Source organism: Cajanus cajan, chromosome 1 (genome assembly GCF_000230855.2).
Source record: "Cajanus cajan strain Asha chromosome 1, NIPB_CcT2T_4, whole genome shotgun sequence".
Classification (NCBI taxonomy): domain Eukaryota; kingdom Viridiplantae; phylum Streptophyta; class Magnoliopsida; order Fabales; family Fabaceae; genus Cajanus; species Cajanus cajan.
In genome coordinates, this window is record NC_138517.1 from 9,676,525 (window position 1) to 9,701,522 (window position 24,998).

General features: G+C 30.9%; 1 protein-coding gene across 5 annotated transcripts; it reads right to left on the minus strand.

Annotated features, from left to right (window-relative positions):
• Positions 1-4,190: 4,190 nt before the first annotated feature.
• Positions 4,191-24,677, minus strand: LOC109803253 (uncharacterized protein At4g15970). Of its 5 annotated transcripts, none has more exons than XR_014433794.1 (6): positions 24,165-24,676; positions 20,293-20,658; positions 19,658-20,139; positions 18,848-18,928; positions 17,126-17,279; positions 4,191-4,518 (listed from the first exon to the last, which is right to left on the minus strand). XR_014433794.1 is itself a non-coding variant. In XM_083074447.1 (5 exons), exons 1-4 carry the CDS (start codon positions 24,351-24,353, stop codon positions 18,877-18,879), a joined length of 1,089 nt encoding a protein of 362 aa, XP_082930573.1. In that variant the 5' UTR covers positions 24,354-24,677; the 3' UTR covers positions 14,743-14,959; positions 18,848-18,876. The 5 variants fall into 5 exon arrangements, 1 of the variants encoding a protein (XP_082930573.1); XR_014433793.1 differs by lacking the exon at positions 4,191-4,518 and adding an exon at positions 14,743-14,959; XR_014433796.1 differs by lacking the exons at positions 4,191-4,518; positions 24,165-24,676 and adding exons at positions 14,743-14,959; positions 21,140-21,295.
• Between the last annotated feature and the right edge of the window lie 321 nt (positions 24,678-24,998).

Consider the following 24,998-nt stretch of genomic DNA (forward strand, 5'->3'; position numbering starts at 1 on the left):
TTTATAAAATACATTTGCCTTATAAATAGAGTAATAACTTTTTTCTTTTTCTCTTTCTATCTAAAAAAATATTTAAGTGTCACTTTATAATTTTTTGTAACTTATTTAAAATTAGAGGAATAAAATGATAAAAATTAATAGGATAAACATAATAAAATTATTAATTTATTTTCTTTTAGTGTCCTCTAAATTTTTACATTCATTTAAAATAAATATTTTATATATTAATTTGAATTAATTTAACGAAGTATTATATGATTTTTAATTTTTTAAATTTTTTTATAAATTTGATCTATACATGAAAAACTTTTTAATTTAACAATTAAATTCTTAAAAATTTGATATAGAACATTAATTATTAAATAGAATAAATCTATCAAGACTTACTATTGAAGTAAGTAAATTTTTTCTTCATTAAAAATGAAAATAATTTTACTACAAAATAAAAAACAATTAAACAATAAAATAAAATATAATTAATAATGTCATTTCATCATTTACTGTATAGTGTCATTTCATTGACAATATAGTGTCATTTCATCCTTTACTATAGTGTCAGTTTGGTAGTAAGTGGTTCATCCTTTAGTGATACATTGCATTGTCCTTAATAATACATTGTATAGCCTAACTGTTTAGCAATTGAAGTTATCAATTTCCATTGACAATATTACCAAATTCAGTGTTTGAAATGTTTTGTACCTTGGGTCTTTTTCCTTCCATGATTCACAACCGTGAACTATAATCATTGATCGTAGCAGTCTGGAACCAGAACGGGCCGTTCTGAAACCAGAACGGGCCGTTCTGGTTGCACTTTTAGTGTGTTAATTTTGCACCTGGAACGGGCCATTCCGGATGCAAAATTAACACACCAAAAGTGCAACCAGAACGACCCATTCTGGTTTCAGAACGGGCCGTTCTGGTTCCAGGTGTTTTCAAAAAATTGGCATCCACGTGACATCTACGTGGTATCCACCTATGCATCCACGTAGCATTCACGTGACATCCACCTATGCAACAGTTAACTCAGTTAAAGAAATTTGGACGGAAGTCCCACATTAAAACCAATTAATTTATTAGGGACTAAATTGAAACTAATTAATTAGTTTTGAACCAAATTGAGACAAAAAATAAAAGTGAGACTACATTGAAAAAAAAAAAAAGATTATAAGGGAGCAAAATAGGTATTTAGCCATTAATTTTTCATTTCTATCGATGACATCGTCGTAGAGTTGAATAAGGCTCCATTTGAAAAATAACTTAATTAATGTTTTTTAATGAACTTTTATTACATAGGACTTTATTACGTTATAAGTCGTTAAAATTTAATAAATTATTTGAATTTGGATATACATATTAATAATTGCTAATATAAATTTAAAGTATTTTGATGCATTGTTATATAATTACTTATAAGATGTTTTATTTTGAAAAATAAAAAAATCAAATCAAATTATTATTAAAATAAATTAAAAATTAGAAACAAACTAAATCATTGATGTCCCAAACCAAATCTTTCTAAACTCACTTCATTTAATAATTAATATTTTATAACAAATTTCAACGATCCAACAGTTAAATTAAAAAAATTTTAACACATAAATTAAGTCTGGAATTTTTAATTTTTTTAAAATTATTTAATACTACGTTATATAAAATAAAATTAACGTATAAAATATTTTTATGATTATCTATCAATTTGAATTAATAAAACAAAATATTAAATAGTTTTTAAATTTTTTTTAAATTATAAATTTGATTTATACATTAAGAACTTTTAATTTAATAATTAAATTGTTAAAATTTGATATAAACATAAGTTATTGAGTGAAATAAATCTAGGCATACTTACTCTTAAAGTAAGTAGATCTCTGTATATATATACACACATACATATTTAAAAAGACTCGATTATTATGGTCCTTATATATATATAGTTTTATGAACCTTACTTTTTATTTTCTATGATAGAAACATTTCATTTTAGTCTTTATAGTTAAAGATGTTTCATTTTATTCTTTATATATATTATTTTTGTTCTTTTTTAGTGCTTATAAAAATAAACGACAAAGAGTAAAAGAGAAAACAAATGATATGTATATATACTAAAATGAATTTTTTTTTTTAACTAGATGAACTAAGAAGTGCTTTATTTTTAAGAATAAAAACTATTTTATATATAAGAATAATTTTTGGTCCTTTACCCACGGGTTTTTCCACCAAGTCATCAGGTCCAGGTATAGCTTGTTTTTTACGTAGACTTTGGGCCTACCGAATGCGTAAGTTGGGACTGATAAAACCTTGGCATTTTTACACTCTTTTGCAGTGGGCCTACCAAATTAACTTCTTTTCGTAATATTACTTTTCATCGTAATAAAGAATTATATAAGTGTCATAATTTCTAATCTTGGAGTGCAATTTGAAGCATTTATTTATTTATTTATTTTTACTTAAGACTTTGATCTAACCAAAATTTAATCTAATTTGTAGAAAGTTAATTTTAGTCTGTAATTTATGTTTTTAGTTTTGTTGTTATTTTATAGTTGATAAGAAAGTTGGAAAACATTGAGAAAAGCAAGTGAAAATCTTGTGAAATTTTAAGAGAAAAGAAGACTTTTAGTTAAGTTTTCACGTTGAGCGTGAAAACTCCCACCGAGCATGAGCCTCCCAGGGAGTCATGTAAGTTGATGCAAGCTCCACCTGAGCATAGAAGCTCACGCTTAGCACCAACTTTCCAAAGGAAAATTCGAGCTCTCACACTAAGCATGAAACCCACACTTAGCGCTACAAGTCTAGAGGTCATTTTCTTATTGTTTCTTATCTCACGCTTAATACCATAAGTGCCAACATGCCATTATTAAGAAGAGATACAAGGTTTTATGACCTAAAGTGGAGAAATGATGAGACATATGATTGGAGAATATTTCTTGAACTATGTGTGGTGGTTGGAGAGCTCTCATGGCTTCAAAATCAAGTTTCTTCCTTTTTTCACCATTTTTGTTGTACTCCATGTCTATGTGTAGTTAAGTTCACCCTTATTGAGGTTTGATATAACCAGACTCATTCTTATATTAACATTCTAAGTTATTAATCATGGTTGTTATTCAATACTATTGTTTTATCTTCTTTACTTAATATTTGTTGTAGTTTAATCATCCTTAACTTGATTTTGTGAGTTTAAAGCGATTGAAAAATGCTTGTGAATCTTTGAACTGAAGTAGAGTAGTTAATGATGTTTATCTCTAGAAATAAAGTAAATGTTATTAGTCATTCATAAACTTTTGTTCTTAAAGTTGGGTTTTTGGTCAAATTATGTAAGAAATCGATAACTTAGTTAAGAAACTTAAACTCTACCTTGTAAGGAATTAAGGTTTGAGTATATTTGTGAGTTGAATGATAATTTTTTTTAATTATAATTGAATTAAATCTTGTTTATAAGCATAAGAAGATGGTTTGATGAAGTTAAAACTCAACATAATTCATTATTGTGTTAAAATTAGTTTTTGCATTCAAAGTGCTCATAAAAATACTAAAAAAGACTTCTTATACTCCCTCCGTTTTTTTATTTGACGTTTAAGGTTTATGTATGAGAATTGAGAAAATGATTAATATTTTAGTTTTTAAAAATATTTATTACTTACTTTCCTATTATACATTTTATTTTATTTTATTTTATTTTTTGTATTCAAGCCTTGAGATTGTTGATGTGTGTACACTTATTGTTGTTATGCACTTTTTGAGATGTCCATGAATTAATGCATTGATTATTGGAATACACATGTAAACTGTAACCTATTCCATTTGATCACACCTCTAAGTAAATTGTGGCTTTCGGGTATCCTAATTCCTGAATGAATATCATGGAAAGAAAAATAAAATTCATGGATGAGTGATATTGCCTCTATCAAGATTAATCTAAAATTTGCTTATCACTGTAATGTCTAATAGTATAAATATTAACCCCAATTTTATACATCTATATATTTGCGGATAATATATATATATATATATATATATATATATATATATATATATATATATATATATATATATATATAGATTGAGAACACAAATAAGTAATAAAAGAAAATTTTCAAACTCACATACACATAATTGACTTATAATGACCTTAAAATATTTGCAATAATATACGTAATTATAAACTACTCATATCTTACATTATTATTTCCAATATTTACATTACATATTATTCTACTATTATTGAGAGTACATGCATTACATATTATTTTGTTTTCTACTACTACTACGATAGTCTTTAAATTGGTGGTGGAAATAAGTTTACAATAGGATTTGCATGATTTGCTGGTGGTAAAAAGAAAGTCACTATAATAGGTCCATTTATAATAATGGGATTTTCTTGATTGGGAAAGAAAATGAACGAAGACAGTCCTATGCCTTGGAACGTGACTGAGTTGGAGATAGCGTCTACACTCCAATTACCCCCGGAAAAACGGCAGTGATAACTACGGTAAAAGGACCTGGTATGGCCGGTAGATCCATCTATTTTATGATATATTAAATTTTTCACAAAAAGAAATAAGAAGTGAGAACACTTATCAAATAAATACAATTAATTAAATAAAGAACAAGATTATCTATAGTAAACATAAAAATTAAATTTTTATTGTTATAATAAAATTTGAATTATTTTAATAGTGATTAGTGACTAGTTAGGATAAATAAGCATTATTGTAATATCAATCAAATATCAAACAGGATATTTTACCATAAATGTTTACTCATTTAAATCTTTAAGGTCAAACCTCCAGCTACAAATAATTCAAACTTTATCTTCTATGGCCATAGAACAATATTTATCTTCATAAATATGTGAAGAAATAACAACAAGGCGAGTCCAAGATATCACAACTATATTATAGTTGATTATAAATATATTTACAATAAATATATTTACGTGAAAAAAAATATATTAAGAGTACCAATGATATAAATAAATATGACAATCATTATAAAATAATTAAACAATATAAAATATGAACACCTTAATAATTATTATGGATAAAAATAATCATAGGTTAAACAAATAAATGAGGTTAGGGACATCCCACTAAATAAATATATATAAAAATAACATAAATAAATAAACATAATAGTATATAAAATTTTGAAGAGATAAAGTTCTCCTCCCCCTTACCTTAGAATGTAGACTTATCAAGAGGTAGTTGTGTAAAAATTTTATTCTCTTTATGCTCTTTTTCTCTTTTTCTCTCTTCTCTTCCTTCTCTCTTTTCTTACTTCTCACTTTTTCTACTTCCGTCACTTGTGTCTCCAAAATTTACTCAGCTGAGGCCTATTTATAGCATGAAAGGTAATGATTACATAGTTGCTATGTAATGGTAAATTGATTTCAATTAGTTTAGTTTCACTACTCTTTTGCTCATTTTAGTTATGTATAGATAACTTGGAATCATTTGAAATATGTAGATAAGATTTCTGAGTTAGTTTTATCCGTGCATTTATTTATATGTATTTATATATAATAATTCAAATGTTTATTCTAAAATTAAATTTACAATATATATATATATTGTAATAATTTATATATATAATTTATAATTAAAATATTATTCTAAAATAATAGATATCATAAACAGGATTTTTGAATATAATTAAATATTATATATTTCCATTTTAATTTCTAAAAATTTTGACAATAAAAATTTTAATGTATTAAAATTATAAAATATCATACTTATTTTCTATTTGTTCTTAAAATATAAAAAAAAAATTACTATTTTAAGAATAATATAATAATATTGTATCTGAATTTTAGGATGTTACAATCACCAAAAGATTACTATTCATCCTCTAGAATTTGATTCAGATCAAATTCTCAATTAGCAAAAATGTTGAAATCAAACCCATGATCAACTGAAATGTTTAAATCTATATCCAATGTTGCTCTCTTCTCCATAAAAAGTGTATAATTTATGGATCCCTCATCATTTTTAATTAACACAAAATCGAGTGAGTCTTCTACCCTTTCAAATATGGAGAGTCTTGAACCCCTTCCATGGAGTCTTATACCAATTCTAAATTTATAGATTCTTCAATCTCATCCATGGAGTCTTCTACCCTTTCTAAAGTTAAAGAGTCTTGAGTTCGTTCCATAGAGTCTTTTACTCTTTCCGAATTCATCAAGACTTTCTACTATCTTCAAAGTGTGTAAATAATTGTCCCTTTTTTATATTTTATATTTTTTATTTTTTATTTCAATCTTTAAAAAGGAAGAAGACAAGAAGAATATCAGCTAAGCATGAAAGTAAAAGAGATAGAAGGGAACAAATAGGTACTCCTATAAATTGGAAATATGTTGCACTCTAAATGCAACAATAACTTCACATGGGTGGTTGAAGAAGAAATACGTTCATTGAAAATGAATAAACACATTGTTCAGTAAACACATATTAATTGTTAAAGATAAAAATGAAAAAATAATAATAGACTTTTTAATATATCAAAATTTTTTTTTTTATTTTTCTGAATAACCTCACCCCCATTTTATTTATCAAAATGACCCATTTACTAATTAAGGTGAGAAATCGGTTGGGGGGAACCGATTTCTCACCTTCAGTTTTTATAAAACATATACAGGTGTAATGAGAAATCGGTTGATACGAAACCGATTTCTCAACAGCGTTATTATTATTATTATTTTTTTCGTTTTTGGTTTTTGGTTTTTCTTTTCGTTTTTGTTTTTTGTTTTTTTTTTTCGTTTTTGGTTTTTGTTTTTTGTTTTTTTTTTCGTTTTTGGTTTTTGTTTTTTCTTTGTTATTTTTGATTTTGTTTATTTAGATTTCTAATTTTTTTTATTTTCGTATATTAATTTTAAATATTCAGTTTTTTAAATTTTTTTAGTATTTTCAAATAAAATAATTTAGTTAAGTTTTTAGAATAAAAATAAATAATGAAATAATTATTAATTAAATAAGTAATGAAATAAATATTAATTAAAAATTTTAACAAAAGATAAAATATTTATATAAAATACTAGAAAACAAAATACAATATTTGGAAGGTTTGCTGACATTTTAAGGTTGATGACTTGAATTTCCTTGACGGTAAGGACATTTCTTCTTTGAGTGACCTACATTTCTGCAGAGAGAAAATCTTTTTGGTTGTCCTGGTTCAACCATATCCATTTCAGTGCGTATTCTAGATGACTTTGGACGACCTTTTTTATTTCTAATCTTTTCCAGATTTGGTATGATTTGCGGTTTTTCACAATCCGGCCAATAAGATTCATTAGGCAGTTCACCAAATAATTCGTTATACACATTTGAAACATATTGTAATGTGTATACCGGATCTATGTGAGATTTATAATCGTGGTGAACATGCTTACATGCAGCAACAACATGGGAGCATGGCATGTGTAGCTTTTGGAATTTTCCAAAGTCACACCAGTTGTCATGTAGTCTAACCGTGAAAGTTCCAGTAGGTCATGTTTCCCTTGGGTTAATGGTCTCTTGCACCAAAAAACGTGTACTGTGACGATCAAATTCGAGGACATGATGAGTATTAGCCTTTGATTCTGCATCTCTCATGGCCCTATTCATTATTTCCATATAAACTTGGCCAGCCCTAAGTTTAGCATCGACTTCCTTCCCCCTTTGGATGAATAAGGCATTACATCTCTTATAAGTTGACATGATGATTGCAGAAATTGGCAAATTTCTTGTTTTTTTAAGAATGGAGTTAATTGCCTCGGCCAAGTTGGTAGTCATGTGTCCCATCGTCGGCCACCGTCTCATGCAAGAGTCCATTATTCTTTTGGTATGGTGTCGAGCCATTCAATTACACCTTCAGTTTCTGGTTCGCTCCTTAGAGTGTTGTAATAGTAATTGAATCTTGGCTCAGTTATCCCATAAGATGTGAAATCAAATTAGGAAAAAATGAACAATTTAGTAATGTTGAAATATGGTGAAACAAATTAAAGTAATTAATGATGCTAAGTACATACTCATATTGATGATTAATTTTTTCTGTTCTGTATTCTTGAAATGCCTCATGAAGTTTTGAGCTATATGGCAAATACAAAATACATGCACTGAATTCTCAGGTGTCCAACCACTGCCTTGTCTAGCATAGGCATTTTTGATAGACTTGTGCCTGTCCGAAATTAAGCAAAGGCCATCTTGAGGGCAAACATGTCTTTTGAGATAATGTAGAAAGAAAAACCATGTCTCTGCTGTTTCACCCTCAACAATTGCAAAGGCAATTGGAAAGATTTTGTTGTTACCGTCTTGAGCCATGGCCACAAGGAGAGTTCCTTTGTATTTGCCATACAAGAATGTGCCATCAACTTGAACAATGGGTTTGCAGTATTTGAACCCATCGATACAAGGTTTAAATGTCCAAAATACTCTATGGAATTGAACATAATGATGAACCATCTCACCTTGTTGGTTGTATAGTGGCCTTGTTTGCTTCTCAACAACAAATCCATTAAGAAATCCGCTCATGGCACTAAGCAACTTGGGTAAATCATGGTAAGATTGTTCCCAGTTACCATGTAAGTCTTCAATTTCCTTTTGCTTTGCCATCCAAGCTTTGCGGTATGAGATCGTGTACCCTTCAGCACTTTTGATGTGTGCTATTATTGTTGGAATAGAAATGGATGGATTACTCTCCACAAAAGAAAGAATACTTTTGCTAATATATACATAGCCAAGGTTAACATGATCTTGTGTAATAATAGGTGATGAACAAGAATGTTCACCTGATAGCTTACGAAGCTCCCATTTTTGGCTTTTAGTAATAAAAGCCGCTCTGCACCTCCAATCACATGTACTGTTAACACAACGTGTAATAATTAATGTTGGTGACGATTTCTCGACCCTGTAATACAAACCTTTCTTTATATGGTATGCATTTAGAGCATGTTGGACTTCCTCCTTTGTGTTGAAAGTCATGCCTTCAAATAGGCTGTCAGGAGAGTACTCGACGTCAACATGGTCAAGTGCATGTCTATACTCTGGGTCAGTGAAATCTGTTTGCAAATCAACATTATGCATGTGTGAAGGAAAATTGAATGTGCTTACGTGCTGAGATTGTTGTACAACACGATCTTGTTCATCTTGTTCATCGTCTTGTTGGAGTCTTGCATCATCTTCCCCCTTCTTCAGGAACTCCAACTTCAGGGACTCCTTCCTGTTGTTCTTCTTGTTGGACTCCAGATGTAAGGAGGTTGGTAAATGATCCATGTGTATGAAAATCGTCTAATGATGGTTGGTTTTGATGATAAAAAGGTTGGTTTTGATGGGAAGAAGGTTCATTGTGATAGGAAGAAGGTTGGTTGTGATATGAAGAAGGTTGGGTTTCATAGAAAGAAGGTTGGTTTTCATACGAAGAAGGTTGGTTGTGATAGGAAGAAGGTTGGTTTTGATAGGAAGAAGAAGGTTGGTTTTGATAGATAGAAGGTTGGTTTTCATAGGTAGAATTCTTCTTCAGAAATAATTGGTGTGAGATCTGCATATAGTTGAGCAGAAGTTAGATGTTTAAGGGAACGAATCATTTGAATCATACCATGAACATCTTCATCGTCGGTAAGCTTGATAGCCCGGAAATAAAGCATTCCTTCGCCTACCACTTGTGGATACCGAAAGTAAAGTTGATCAACTGAATGTGGTTGTGGTAATGAAATTCTTCTTTGGATCTTAGCTTTCAACGCATCAAGTGTGATACGTGATCTAATTGATAAAAATATTGGGTCAGAGGATACAAAAGTATCCCGTTGATTTGTTTGAGTGATTTCACCATTGAAAAAGATAACACATTGAAAGAAGAGGAAGACATTGTTGTAGACAAAGACTAACACATAGAAACAACAAAGCTTAGCTCAATTGCACTTTGCATTTGAACCCAACATTCGTATCATTTAAATAGAAGGTGGAGTTAGGAGTCAATCAATTACATTCAACAACTGTAAACAATGCATTCATGACTCTGCACAAAGCATTGATTTTTCTGACGCTCTGGGACAAAGCATTCATGACACTGCATCAATGGGACAAAGCATTGATGACACATTGCATCAATGACACACTGCATCAATGACACCCTGCACAAAGCAATAACTTTTCTGATGCTTTGGTATAAAGTATTCATGCCTCTGCACAAAGCAATAAGTTTTCTGACGCTCTGGTACAAAGCATTCATGCATCTGCACAAAGTAATAAGTTTTCTGACGCTCTAGTACAAAGCATTCATGCCTCTGCACAAAGCAATAACTTTTCTGACGCTCTGGGACAAAGCATTGATGACACACTACATCAATGACAGCCTGCACAAAGTAATAACTTTTCTGACGCTGTGGTACAAAGCATTCATGCCTCTGCACAAAGCAATAAGTTTTCTGACGCTCTAGTACAAAGCATTCATGCCTCTGCACAAAGCAATAAGTTTTCTGACGCTCTGGTACAAAGCATCCATGCCTCTGCACAAAGCAATAACTTTTCTGACGCTCTTGGATAAAGCATTGATGACACACTGCATCAATGACACCCTGCACAAAGCAATAACTTTTCTGACGCTCTGGGACACTGCATCAATGACACACTGCATCAATGACACCCTACACAAAGCAATAAGTTTTCTGACGCTCTGGTACAAAGCATTCATGTCTCTGCACAAAGCAATAACTTTTCTGACGCTCTAGTACAAAGCATTGATGACACACTACATCAATGACACACTGCATCAATGACACACTGCACAAAGAATTCATTTTTCTGACGCTCTGGGACAAAGCATTGATGACTCTGCATCAACCATTGATTTTTTCCACTATATATACACTACATACGATCCAACCCTAAACACACAACAAAAGATCATTTCTCTTCAGCTATTGCAGTATTGAATTTCGTTGCTATTGTTCTTCAAGAATGTCTTCTTCATCTTCAACTATGTTGTGGAAACAACACCTCCATAGGTCAAATGAAACTCATCTTATGGTAAGTTATTATACATTGCATAATGTTTACAACTAATATTATCTTTTACTAACATTTCAATTCTACCATTTTCGTAGACAACAAGTGATCAACTCATTCAATCTTACTATCATTCCATGCCTAAACTTGACCTAAGAATTGAGAATTTGTTGGAGGTTGTTGGCTTTGCCGAGGTTGCGAAAATAAGACATTTTAAAATCGATGATTGTTTGATAACGTCTTTGGTGGAGAAGTGGAGACCTAAGACACATACTTTTCACTTCCCAGTTGGTGAGTGCACAGTGACTTTGGAAGATGTGGCACTACAATTGGGTTTAAGGATTGAAGGCAAACCAGTAACAAGACCAACTTTCTTTGACTGGGATGAATTATGTTACGAGTTGTTAGGGTTCGTACCTCCGAAAGGGGAAGCTCTAGTTGGCTCAAGCATAAAACTCAAATGGTTAAGAGACCATACAATTGCACTACCAGATGAACCCACTCAACAACAATTGCTTCAACATTGTCGAGCATATATCTTAGGGTTGATCGGTGGTGTCATTATGCCAGACAAGTCAGGTAATAGAATTCACTTAATGTATTTACCATTATTGGCTGACTTGGAACGTGCAGGACGATATAGTTGGGGTTCTGCTTGTTTGACACATTTGTATAGAGAATTGTGTAGGGCAATCTATCCATCCTCAAAGAAAATGGGTGTATGTTCTTTGCTTCTATAGTCTTGGGCTTGGTATAAAATGCCCTCCATCCAACTAAGAGTCCAACGGGATATTACATTTCTGCTAGCATCGAGGTATGAATTAATTTTTATACCACTTTAATACATCGAACAAGTAAAATATTTAACCTAAAATTTTATAATTGTACAAATGTTTTAGGTGGTCAGGAAAAGGGCTAAGATTTTCAGGGACGCCCCATGGAGACTTACTTGGCTACAGATTAAGATATGACAACATGAACCATAACGAGGTAATACAATGTAAACTTCTCTCAAACATACTCTCTTTTACATCGAACAAGTCAAATATTTAACCTTTTTCTTTTACAGTTTCTATGGATGCCATATAGGGAATTTCAGTCCTCACTGTCAGCACGTGCTTATAAGGATTCTAGAATATGGACTGCTTGTACTGCTTTAACTTCATTTTCAGTTGTAGTCTGGCATCAAACTGATAGAGTCCAATTGCAATTTGGCTTATGGCAACCAATCCCTAACGAAGCTCATAATCTTGATAAAATGCACGACATAGACATGAGAAGACATAGCGACACCAACTGGGCTCAACAACATGCAGACTGGATTTCCATTTGGAAAGACAGACGCAAACATGTTATTTTCGGGGAACCACTTCAAGGGCCTCTCCAACACACTCCGGAGTATTTACAATGGTTTCATGCTAATTCTAAATTATTTCTTTGTAGCCAGTATTCTTCATCTCATGCATCCACTTCTAGTATGCAACTCCCAACAACAACTGTAACAACACCCAATGGCTGGAGATAATCACCCACCTTATAGTGTGGAACAACATCCTCAGTCTTATCCATCATTTCATACGCACCATGAACAATTCATGTACACACCACCATCAACAACAACTCCAACAGGGGACTTCATGAGCAATCTTTTTGGCGTCGACGTACACACGCCACAAAGTGCATATAATTACATGCAAAGCATGAATTTCCCTTCATTTTCGTCTTATCACTCTGAGGTCGGTGGAAGTGGTTCGTCAAATCCAGTCACCGATACTGTTAATATAGAACATGACGAGGACCAGGTTGAACCACAACAACCACGCATTGGTCGTCGAAACCCAACAAGGAACCGACAACCTCCGAGGTGTGGAACGGGTGGGCATAGACATCATTAAAGTTGGATTGTAATTTCCTGGATTGTAATTCTATTGTTGTTCTTTTTTATTCGATCTCCTATTTTGTTATTGTATTTTGTTTTTATTTCAAGTTGTTCATCTCAATTAATGTTGTTTTTATTTAAAGTTGTCATTTATCATAATATTTTTTTTTAAATATTCTATTTAAAATTAATTTTATTCAATTTTATTCTTTAAATTTAATTTTAAATACATTTTTATAATCTAAAATTAAAATAATAACTAAATTAATTATTTAAAATCTCATTATAATTTTTAAAAAAATCTGAATATTAAAAACTGAAAAAGAAAAAAATTAACAAATCTGAAAAAAAAATTTAAAAATCAAAAATAAAAAAACAAAAAATAGGTAAATAAATTTTTTTAAATTTCATTATAATTTTTTTTAAAATCTAAATTTTATAAACTGAAAAACAAAATAAATAACAAATCTAGAAAAAAAATCAAAAAATAAAAGTAATTAATATTTATTTCATTATTTATTTAATTAATAATTATTTCATTTTATTTTTATTCTAAAAACTTACCTAAACTATTTTATTTAAAAATACTAAAAAAAATTTTAAAAACTTAGAATTTAAAATTAAAATACGAAAATAAGAAAATTAAAAATCTGGAAAAAAAATCAAAATTAACAAAGAAACAAATAACATAAACCAAAAACAAAAAAAAAAAAACAAAAAAAAAACCAAAAAAAAAAACCAAAAACCAAAAACCAAAAAAAAAAATAACGCTATTGAGAAATCGGTTTTGTATCGACCGATTTCTCACTACACCTGTTTATGTTTTATAAAAACTGAAGGTAAGAAATCGGTTCCCCCAACCACCTTAAATAGTAAATGGGTCATTTTGATAAATAAAATGAGGTGAGATTATTCAGAAAAAAAAAATTAATATATTAAAAAAAAATTCATAATAATAAGTCCTTGATTTTAGAAAAGTGACAATGAAAATTGAATAAGAAAATAGTGCCAAAACATCTATGAAAAAATAGAAAGAGTAACTTTTATCTTTGTTTGAACACTTTATCTTTCACAATCAATCAATATTTTTATTTTTGATAATTTAATTTATTATAATTAGTGATTTTTGCTAAATATTATATAAGTTCTTTTAAAAAAAATACATATTTATTATTAAACTTCTTATATGATTTAACACGCAATAACAATTATAAAACAATTGGTATTTATATATTCATCTAATTCAGGTCAAATTAGCTAAAATTCTTATCTTTAATGTTCAACTTCGATTTTAATTTTATTATTTATTTAATTTAATTTAGACTTTTTTATTTTTACTCCGATAGTTTTCATTTTAAGAATATAAATACCTTAACAAGGAAACTTGAGGGAAAAAAAAAAGAATTTGTTTTTTTCAAGGTATATTTTACAGTTTAAAGGAAATTCATATAAAGTGTGAATTAAAAATTGTAAAGATTAAAAATTAAAATAAATACATAAAAAATGGCAGAAGTTTAATTTTGACCAAAAGAAATAAGGAAGTTCTCGAAATTGGGCTAAAAATGTGCTGCAAGTTGTGTCAGAATTCTGAAGACTTGAACAAACTTTTCTGTGTTTCCTACATTGAATGTTTGTAGTTTGTACCACTTCTACACATTTCTTTTCCATTGCAAAAAAGGACTGTTATGTTTGGCAACATAAATATTATGCAGTCATCTGAAATTTGAGTCGATCATTCTCCAACCTTCAAAACCAATTGATAAATGTAACCAAATCAACATAAAATGTAACGACCCGGCTGGTCATTACACACACCACTGCACACCCTAAAGTGTAACGACCCGGCTGGTCACTACACACACCACTGTAAACCGGAAACGCCAGACAGAAGGACAAGTATATAAATATAGGGTCTAGAATATAAATATATACAAAGTCTCTATCCGACTAGTGTTAGAGTGTACAACACAAAGTACAATCAATGCTACTATCCAAAGTAGCTACATAACAAAATAGTCACAAAAACGATCAGCTCTACTGGTCCGCCGAAGACTCATCCTTAGATGCCCACCTATCCCTGCTCTGCTCCCATACATAGTATGATCTTCGCAGTCCAACATCATGGAGACAACAAAAGGGTAAGCTAGTGTAATTAAAATTCAACATACAATATATATATATATATATATATATATATATATATATATATCAATATAAATAAACAACAGATACAATTATCAGCACACTTATACAGCTTATATCACTCAACAATATCAGCACCGCAATGCGGCAATATCAGCACTGCCTTAGCGATTAGAATCAGCACCACATATGTGGCTAACAACAGCACCGACTTAGCGGCTATAATATCCCCCAACTCAGCACAACCCAGCACAGCACAGCACAACACTTCAACACATCAATCAACTTAACAAAATTCATTTAAAGTACCACATTATTTAGCCATAACAGCACACATCTTCAGCATACAACTCATCGATCTTACAGCATAATCAGCAATCAGCACACAATGCGTCGTCACGCATATCAATTCGGAGATCTCCTACAGCAACTCAGCCATTATGGCCTACAACAACTCAACCATTTTGGCCTACAGCAACTCAGCCATTATGGCCTATAGCAACTCAGTCATTTTGGCCTACAGCAACTCAGCCATTATGGCCTACAGCAACTCAGCCATTATGGCCTACAGCAACTCATATCAACATTCAACACAACACAACGTTTGCAACTCAACATATCAACTTGCAACACAACACAACTGTACAACTCAACGTCAACTTTCAACACAACTCAACTGTACAACTCAACATGTCAACTTGCAGCACAACACAAATATACAACTCAACATCAATCAACCAACATCATCCATTAGTCATCACATTATATTCGTCTACAACTCAACTAAGCATAAAACAACATTAACCAACATATATAAATTTCTCATCTCCACACCCGGCGCACTCATGGTCGCGCCCAGCGCGGTACAACCAGAGAGCACCAGGGGCTAGCGCGCCCAGCGCAAGTATGCCTGTGCCTGGCGGGGCTCAGCCAGAGAGCCCAAGGCTCACACGCGCCCAGCGCATGCCAGGCAGAGACTCCAAGGAGTCTCGCGCGCCCGGCGTGCCCATACCCGCGCCCAGCGCGGGGAAGGCAGAGACCTCCCCTTAGTCTCGCGCCCAGCGCAATTCAAATTGCGCCCAGCGCCCACAGGGCAGAGACTCCCAAGGAGTCTCACGCCCAGCGCGACAAGGGCCGCGCTCAGCGCAGCACATCAATATCAGCATATACATATGTATCCATTACAGCGTAGCATTTCATCATCAACAGCATAAAATAGCATGATCAACAATTTCACAACGTACGACATGTTCAACACATACTACGACCCAATCCTCTTATTTACAACTCATCTATCTTGTCAAATTACCCACCCAAACAACACCAATCAACCTAAGCACCTAAAACAACTTTAAACTTAACCAAATCACTAAATGGAAAATGGCAACCTTCACAGAAAATAACACATCATGAGTTATACTACTCCTACCATGCTCATCCTTATCTCATATGAAAGATAATCAAATTTCCTACAACTCTCATGAAGACACCAAGTCCTAATTCTTTCATCTACCTTGTTAAAAATTCTAAAAACCGCAACAGCTATAGGTAAAGCTGGCAGCCTGACCCCTCTTCACTAAAACGGCCATATCTGGAGTTCTAAAACTCCTATTTGAGTGATTCCAGTGCCATTGGAAAGCTAACATCCAAGGCTACAACTTTTATGAAGACTATAAGGTCAAATTCTGAAACACAAATGCATGCCCGGCGCGTTAAGTGCGCGCCCGGTGCAATTCTCAACCAGAGACCTGTAAATTCTATTGCGCCCAGCGCTGTCCCCATCGCGCCCAGCGCGATTCGCCCAGAAATTACCCATTTCAAGTCGCGCCCAGCTCGAAGAACTGAGCCCGACGCGAATTCAAAAATTTCACCAAAACCTGCGAAAAGTACCGGGAAAACAACATGCAAACCATCCAAAAGCTTCCTCTTTCATCAAACATCAACAAAAACGTTCCATTTTCGACATGCAATCACAAAATCATCAAAACCCCAAAAATTTATCCAAACTCCGAAACCCCCCACCAAAACCCATTTTTAGAAATCTCAACTCGACATCCCGCATCAAATAGCAAAGGAGTTTCGGGACTCATTCACAGCCAAAATACACAAAGTAACTAGCTTCCCTTACCTTGGTTCAAGAATTTCCGAGCTCCGGGAGGAAGAAGCGGAAGAAAATGGAGAAGAAAAAGCAAGCTTGATAACTCTCCGCACAGCTCCGAGAAAAACCAGCACCTACTCAACACACCCAGCTAGCAAACCAATCCCCTACTCAGCACCACCACCTAATGGTTCCAGAGAAACGAAATCAAGGCAAAGAGAGGGAAGAAGAAGGTGTGAGAGAATGATAGAGAAATTGGAGGGAGAAAAGTGAGAAAAGGGAGGAAGAGCTGCGGGTCTCACATAAAACGTGTAATTAAATAAAAAAATAGAGTTTAATTTTCATACCCAATCACAATATATATCAACTAATTAAAACTTGTCTTTATTATAACTTGTAAAGTAATAATTACAATAGTCAACAATGTTAATATACCAATTTGGTGGCCGTAAAAAAAATATTTTACAATATCACTGCGTTCTAATTCAATTCATGAAAATAATAATTCACTTGTTTAATAGGAGAAAAATGTGGGAAGATTTACGCATGAATACGGTTTAACAGCAAATCATCAAATTTATCACTTTCATAATGATTTACTCTTATGTTCTGATTAAAACTTGAAGTACAGATGAAAAGAACTTATCCAAAAAATTTGTCACACATGACTCGCAAGATATTCTTATTTGTTTTTACCTTGTAATCAGAAAAAGATACAAACAAAAAAACAAAACTAAATTAACAGATGAAGCTATCACATCATCTTTTTGGAATAAAAGCAGAGACAATGCATGCTTTTGTTTTTCTTATGACTATGGTGGGGCTCTATAAAACTTACATGCAACTTACAGTTTCAACAAACAAATAAACAAAAATGTAAAACTAAGAGACTATTTTTAGAAAATATTTTTTGATTTTACTAATTTATAAAAAAATTGTCATATTATTTCTTAGTGTAAATTTTTTGATAGACAATTTATTTATATTAAATTATACTTTTGATCCTTCTATTTTTATTAATTTATAATTTTAACTTTTATTTTAAAATAAAAATATTTAAATTAAACATTAAAATTTAATAATTAATAGATATTAATATGATGAAAAAATTAAAATTTTGTATTTTTAAAATTAAAGAGACTAAATATTCTAATTTTAAAATAAAAAGATCAAAATTATAAATTAATAAAAATAGAGGGATAAAAATGTTATTTAACTATTTATTTAATAGGAATTTATTTATCTAATAATAAAAGAAGATTAAAACATTTTTTTAATCTCTAATTTTCACTTACTTTATCTTCTAGTCCTTATACTTTAAAATACATTTTTTTAGTCTCTATACTTATCTTTTTTAATTTTTTAGTCCCTACAATTTAAGATATATATTTTTTATAATCATTTTAATTCTTATTATTAAGTTTTTTTGTAGCATTACTTTTTTGCATTGACATAATAGAAAATTTTTTATTTTATGAGAATAAAAAAAATGTGTTCCAATGTCAACACAAAATTGACAATGTTACAAAAAAAAATTAACAAGAGGAAAAAATTGTAAGTATAAAAACTAAAAAATATATTTTAAATTATAAAGATTAAAAAAATAATAAAATAAAAACTAAAAAAAATATATTTAAAACTATAAAAACTAAAAAATAAAATATATAAAACTACAAACACTAAAAACATATTTTATTCATTAAAAAAAAAGTGCTTATGTAGTCATATGAAGACACAGACATTTCTACAAACCTCTTTATACATGCAAAAGCCAAAGCCTGTCACAACCCCCCTTTATTCTTCTTCCATTGTTTGGCACGTTGAAATGACGTCCTGCATGATGTCAACAATGTTGAACATTATACAAACAGAGACAGAAAACGATGTCCATTAAAGGTAGCAACTTAAATTGAAGCTTCCATTAAATGATATTTGTCTCAGAAAACATAAGATGTATTATATTTTTGAAAAAACTATCCACCAAATGAATTGACATGTTATTGTTTTTATCTGTAAATTTGATTTGTATGTCACTTCATCTTATCCACCAATTCCATCCCTTAGTCAAATTTTGTTATGATTCTTATCAGGATTAATTCTCTTTGACTGCAACTCTAGTAAAATTATTCTCAGTGGAAGTGCATACTAAAAACCAAAGCCCGGATAGGTCTGCACATTATCTGAATTTATAATTATTTTAAAATGTAGCATTTAATTTTTGTATATTATTGGTCTAAAAGTTTGTACAAGTCAATCAATAAAAAAATCATTAAAAGTATGATTTTAAAAATAATTATTATAAAAATCAATAAATTTATTCTCGATAACAATTTGCAATGTGATGACAGAATAAATTGTCTTACATGGACTATTTTTTGTAATTTTTTTATATGAGAAATTCCCCAATAGGTCAAATTGAAATTCATGATCCTTATAAAAGTCAACACATATTACAAAATTATAATATTTTTAAAACATGAAAATCATTTTTACCCTATAATAAAATCAAGTATTTATTGAATAAATGAAATAATAATTAACAAAAACCATTTACAAAATTACCTGCAACTTTGTGGTACGCTCCAAGATGGATGTGACTGTTTTTTCTCATTTTCAGACAATGACATATACTTCTTCCAATCTTCAAGCAAAATTTTAAGATCATTGACCTTGTTGTTTAAACCAACACAACAATTGGCATGCATTGTGGAAACCTTGTTAAAGTCCTTGCTAGCCTGACAGAACCCTCCAAAATAACCAGTGCTAAGGAATCTGATCTTTAGCTCCATGTCAGAAATGAAAGGGTGCTTTTTGATCTTGTTGAGCACATCTTGATCATGCATTTTTGGATAGGAACTCCTAGAGCGTAACCAGAACTTGTAGAACCAAATAGTTCGCTTATTCGATTTCACATAATTAAACCCTCCATTTGGTAGGTTGTTTAAGTCAAAGGAATTGCCATTGAAAAAATCACAAGCTATTTGGAAATCTGCATCTTTGTAAAATTGTTTGAAGGGATTTCTAAGCCACATTATATCAGTATCCTGCAAAGGAAAAATAAAAATAAAACATTTGATGACTTTTAACTTTTATGCAATGATAGTATAAATTTTTTTTACATTCTCAATAAGTCATGTTAGAGATGACTTGCAATGTAAAGATTTTAAGAATCTTCATGGCAAAACAAATATATGTACCGTGAACACAAAGTTGTACCCCATATCAAGGACCCAACCAAGGAATTCAATTCTTCTCCACATCATGTGTAGGTAATCTGGGGTCATGAAAAATGCTTCACCGGTGAAATTGTCACCCTTAGTTTCAAGTTGGTAACAATGCTTGTTCAAAGCAAGGCAACGAGCATGTGCCTTTTGGTCCAATGTTATTACCACCAAGTGATTTAAAAGCTTTTGTGTTTGGATTCCTAGCCGAAAACTCTCAAGAAAGAGGTCAAATATGGAACCTGGCTCAGCCCATGCATCATTTAAAGTTGTGAGTATCACTGTCTTATCCTTCATAGACGCGCTCCTGAGAACACTCTCTAGCATTGGATCAAAATCAGCCTGATGCATACAGCCAAAACTTCATCAAACACTTGGTAACACAAGTTCATATTTCACAGAAGCATTTTATCAAACACGTGAGGGGTAATAAGACAAGTGAAAAAATAAAACAATCCAATCCCTTTCTAGCTTGCAAGAGCTCAAATAATGAGATTAATGTAATCCACAATGGTTAGTAAAACATCCAAAAGAAAAAAAAAATGGCAAAATTACATTCAAAACATCAAATAGGAAGACAAAATATGTGCTAATTGGGGCATAAACAAACATAAACATCAATGCAATAAAATGGTCCCCTACATTTGCATACATAACAAGACTAGTGGATCATATGGCTATTTAGGGTGAAAATTGTTGACATCCTAACTCTCACTAACATGTAAGTATGCAACTATAGAATGTAGCTGACAATGTGAACTTATCACACTACTATTATTGATGCTGGCAACCACAAAGAATATTATCTCAAAAAGGAAATTACATCTCTTTATTCCTTTCCCACTTATGTACCCATAATCAAACAATGGCTTGTAGCCACTATAGATCATGCTGGCCCTTCTGCCTAAAAAATGCAACTACAGTCAATTTCATCTTTAGCTTTTTATGGCATGCGTTTCTCGTACATGTATGAATAAATTGGAAATAATGTCTATAATCTTAGAACTTTTTTACACAAGCTTAGAATCGCTTTTAAGAACTTATCTACATAAAAAAAAATTCTTAAAAGTATTTTTAATTTGTATTCTAATAAACTCTAAATCAATAATGATAATGATAGTCAAGAATAAGTCTACATTTGGACAGCCACGTGGACAGCTGGTTATGTCTGATGGTCTGTGTTGGCACATGGTTCACTAATATGGTCACAACATGCAACATTATGGCCTTAGAAAAATATTAATAAGGAGGTGAGATTCTTGAAATGAAATAAAAAATAATAATTAATCAACTCTGATTATCTAAAATACATCTAGTCTCGTATGAATGCAAGTAATTAAAAAACTTAAATACAACAATGTTGTGGATTCAAACGTAACTGATAAAGTATTGATGTCTGTTGTGGCTAGCTTAAATCACGAAACAGATGGTCAATTTCAATTTTATATTTTTTTGTGAATAGAAATAGAAAGTCAATTTTAATACTACCAGTAGTAGAATTATGTCAATTGTTTTTCAACAATAATTGATTCTCTTCGCCTCATAATCTATTCAACTTACAAACCCGCTACTTAAACTCAATGTGTAATTAATATTTCGTATTGAATGAGCGTAAAGAAAATAGAGATTTTCGAATTAAAATATCCATCAGGGCAAGTTTGGATTAAAAAAAAAGAAGATGTTTTAAAACTTTACTTGCTCCAAAAACGTACCCTGGTCATTTACTCTTTCGAAACAGATTTTTTTTTCTTTTAATGTATTCTATTTTCTTATCAAATTATTATGTCTTACTATTAAAACACAATATTATAAAATAATATTGAGATAATAATTATAATAATATAATATAATAATTAACAATAATAATTTTAATTAATTTAATTATCGAATTATCTTATTTATAAAATACAAATATGCAATCTGAACCAATTAAGATTAGATTTAATTGGTTTGAAATGGATTTCAACTGATATAAAAAAATAATTTAATTAATTTGATTTAAATAATTAATTTCACGAATGTTACTAAATAAAAATATATCATTTGAAAATAAAATCATAATGGGGATCCAATAAAGTAAAGCACACTTTAAAAATCCATATTCTTAATCTATTTTCAATTTTAAAATAAATCTATTTTGTAATATTTCTTTCAAACATTACTAAAAGCTACAACAACGTTTTAACTCTTGTAATAAGAAAAAAATTTTCAAAAATTAATTTTATCATGATAATTTTAATAAATATTTTTAAATATGTATATTACCTTTAAAAACAAATAATATACAATACTTATGAGACAGTGACTTGCTCTCAAAAAAGAAAACAGAGAGACAGTGACTATATCAAGTTCTTCACCAAAAATGAAAATAGCACTAATTGTTGGTGTGCATTTAATATTGTGCCTCGTATGATCCTTGTAAGATAGCAAAACCAAAATTTCCATTGGTATATTAATTAAAAAAAAAACCATTTGTATATCCCAAGTTCAGGATATATTTGATAGAGAGAGAAAGAGGAAGGGAATAATTCACCATAAATTAATCAATCAATTAATATCATCAAAACTTGAAATCTTTTATAGATACATATTTCTTTTTTTTTTTTTCTAAAAAAGGTTTAAAACGAATCGAGTTCCGTAAGAGCTTAGAAAGTTTTCAAGATTTTATGAACACTTATATTTACAAATTATTCACTAATAAAATCTTTACATACTTGTCATTTTTATATATATAAAAAAAAAAAAAAAAAAAAAACCTGTCCCCAAAATCCAAAAGAAAAAAAAAATCCAATTCCCAATCACAAACACATCTATTCAAAACATGCATATGAAAATCACATACCTATAGGACTTGGAAATTTTTATCCAATGCCATGTTTACAATTATCAATAGTATTTTTTTAAAAGGTACAATCAACAGTAGCAAGAGGAGAGAGAAGAAAAAAAAAAAACACTCATCTTCACAAGTCACAATTTTTCAAATGGTGCCAAATTTACAATTAACAAAATTAATGGAGTGTATTGAATCAATGAGATGCATGTCCAATCAGCAACGGTAATATTTTAGAAGAAGAAACCCCACTCGCCACTACCCTTCTTTTTGGGCAACTTTTCCTTGTCAGTTACAAATCCATGATGAACCTTCTTATCTTTATAAGGATCTCAGAATTTTCAAAAGACAAGATTGGCTGAATAATGGTTAGGTTGTGAATTTGTGATTTAATCATTTTAACATTATCTTAACTTTCAAACCATGATCTAAGTCAAACTAACAGTGTGTTTGCACATGCGTTGAAACGTGAATTTTCACGTTTAATCGGAAAGAGAAAATAACAAATTCTCCGTAAATTAGTAAGTGAACGTGAAGAGAGAAAAAGAATTTACGTTTCAAAATTGAATTTGAAACCAAACACGCACTAACAAAAAGGGTTGTCTTTTCACTTGATCAATTATGCTATAAAATAACAATTTTAGGGAAGGAAACAAAAAGAATAAAACAGTGAGCTCCACAGAACAATGGCATAACAAGTTACATAAGCACTCAAAAAGAATGGTTCTTTTGTTCAAGTTTGGCTTCAAGAGAATAACCCAAATTGACCCACAAAAGCAAAAAGTTTGATCAACCCAATCACAAGCCAAGCTTCAGCACGAGAGCATAAAAAATAAAAAGCATCAAAACCCAAAATTTAAAAATTCAACCTTTTGATTGTTTTGCAAGAAAAATAAACACCCAAAAGCCTAAACCCCCCAAAATTCACTCCTTTTGTTCTCCTCCATTCACCACCAATTGCAAGACACAACTTGACACACCCACAAACATAGAGAGAGACAGAGATAAAATTACTCACTTTTGATGACTCATGAATGAAGTCATGTGAGAAGGAAGAGAATCCAAAGGGAGAGGCAGAGTTATAGAGAAACACCCACAACACACCAAACCCAACAAGGAACATGGTGGTGACTAGCATGGTCCTTCTCACCAAAAGGTGGCTGCCGGCGGCGGTATCCACGGCAGCGCCGGCGGAGGGGTCCTTCATTGTTTGAAGAGGTGAATTGGGGTGGCAAAATTGGTCACTTTGGCCTCTTGTGAGCAACACAATTATATTTGGTTATATGTATACACACACTATGCTTGTGTCACCTTTGCTTCTTTGTTATCACCACCACCAACATGTGTGTGGGTGTGTTTTTTTAGCATAGTTACAAAATTTAAGGATTTTCCATAGATGTTTTGCAACACTTTTGGAAATTACACATTTTATGGGGTGGAGGTGATCGATTGTGTGTTGGAGGAGAAAAACACGGGAATTGAAAATGAACAGTTTCAAATACAATATTAACTGAAGACAAGAGAGAGTCATGTTAGGAGCGAGACTGATCAAGTTGCAAAAGGAAACTTATTAATTATAAATTTGTTTTTATGAATTAATGTTAAATTATTGATATACAGACACATAAACTCGAGCGAAACAAAATGTTAAAATAGAAGGTTTTCTTTTTCTTTTTTTTTTCTTACAAGAACATAGAGTTAACAATACACTTGTGCGTGATTAAAATATGTTAAAAATTATTATAAGATTGTGTAAATCTCATTAAAAAGGAATAAAATTTACATATTTCTTATTTTTAATAAATTTAATTAATAATAAATAGTAGTATATCAGAAAGAATCTTATTAGTAT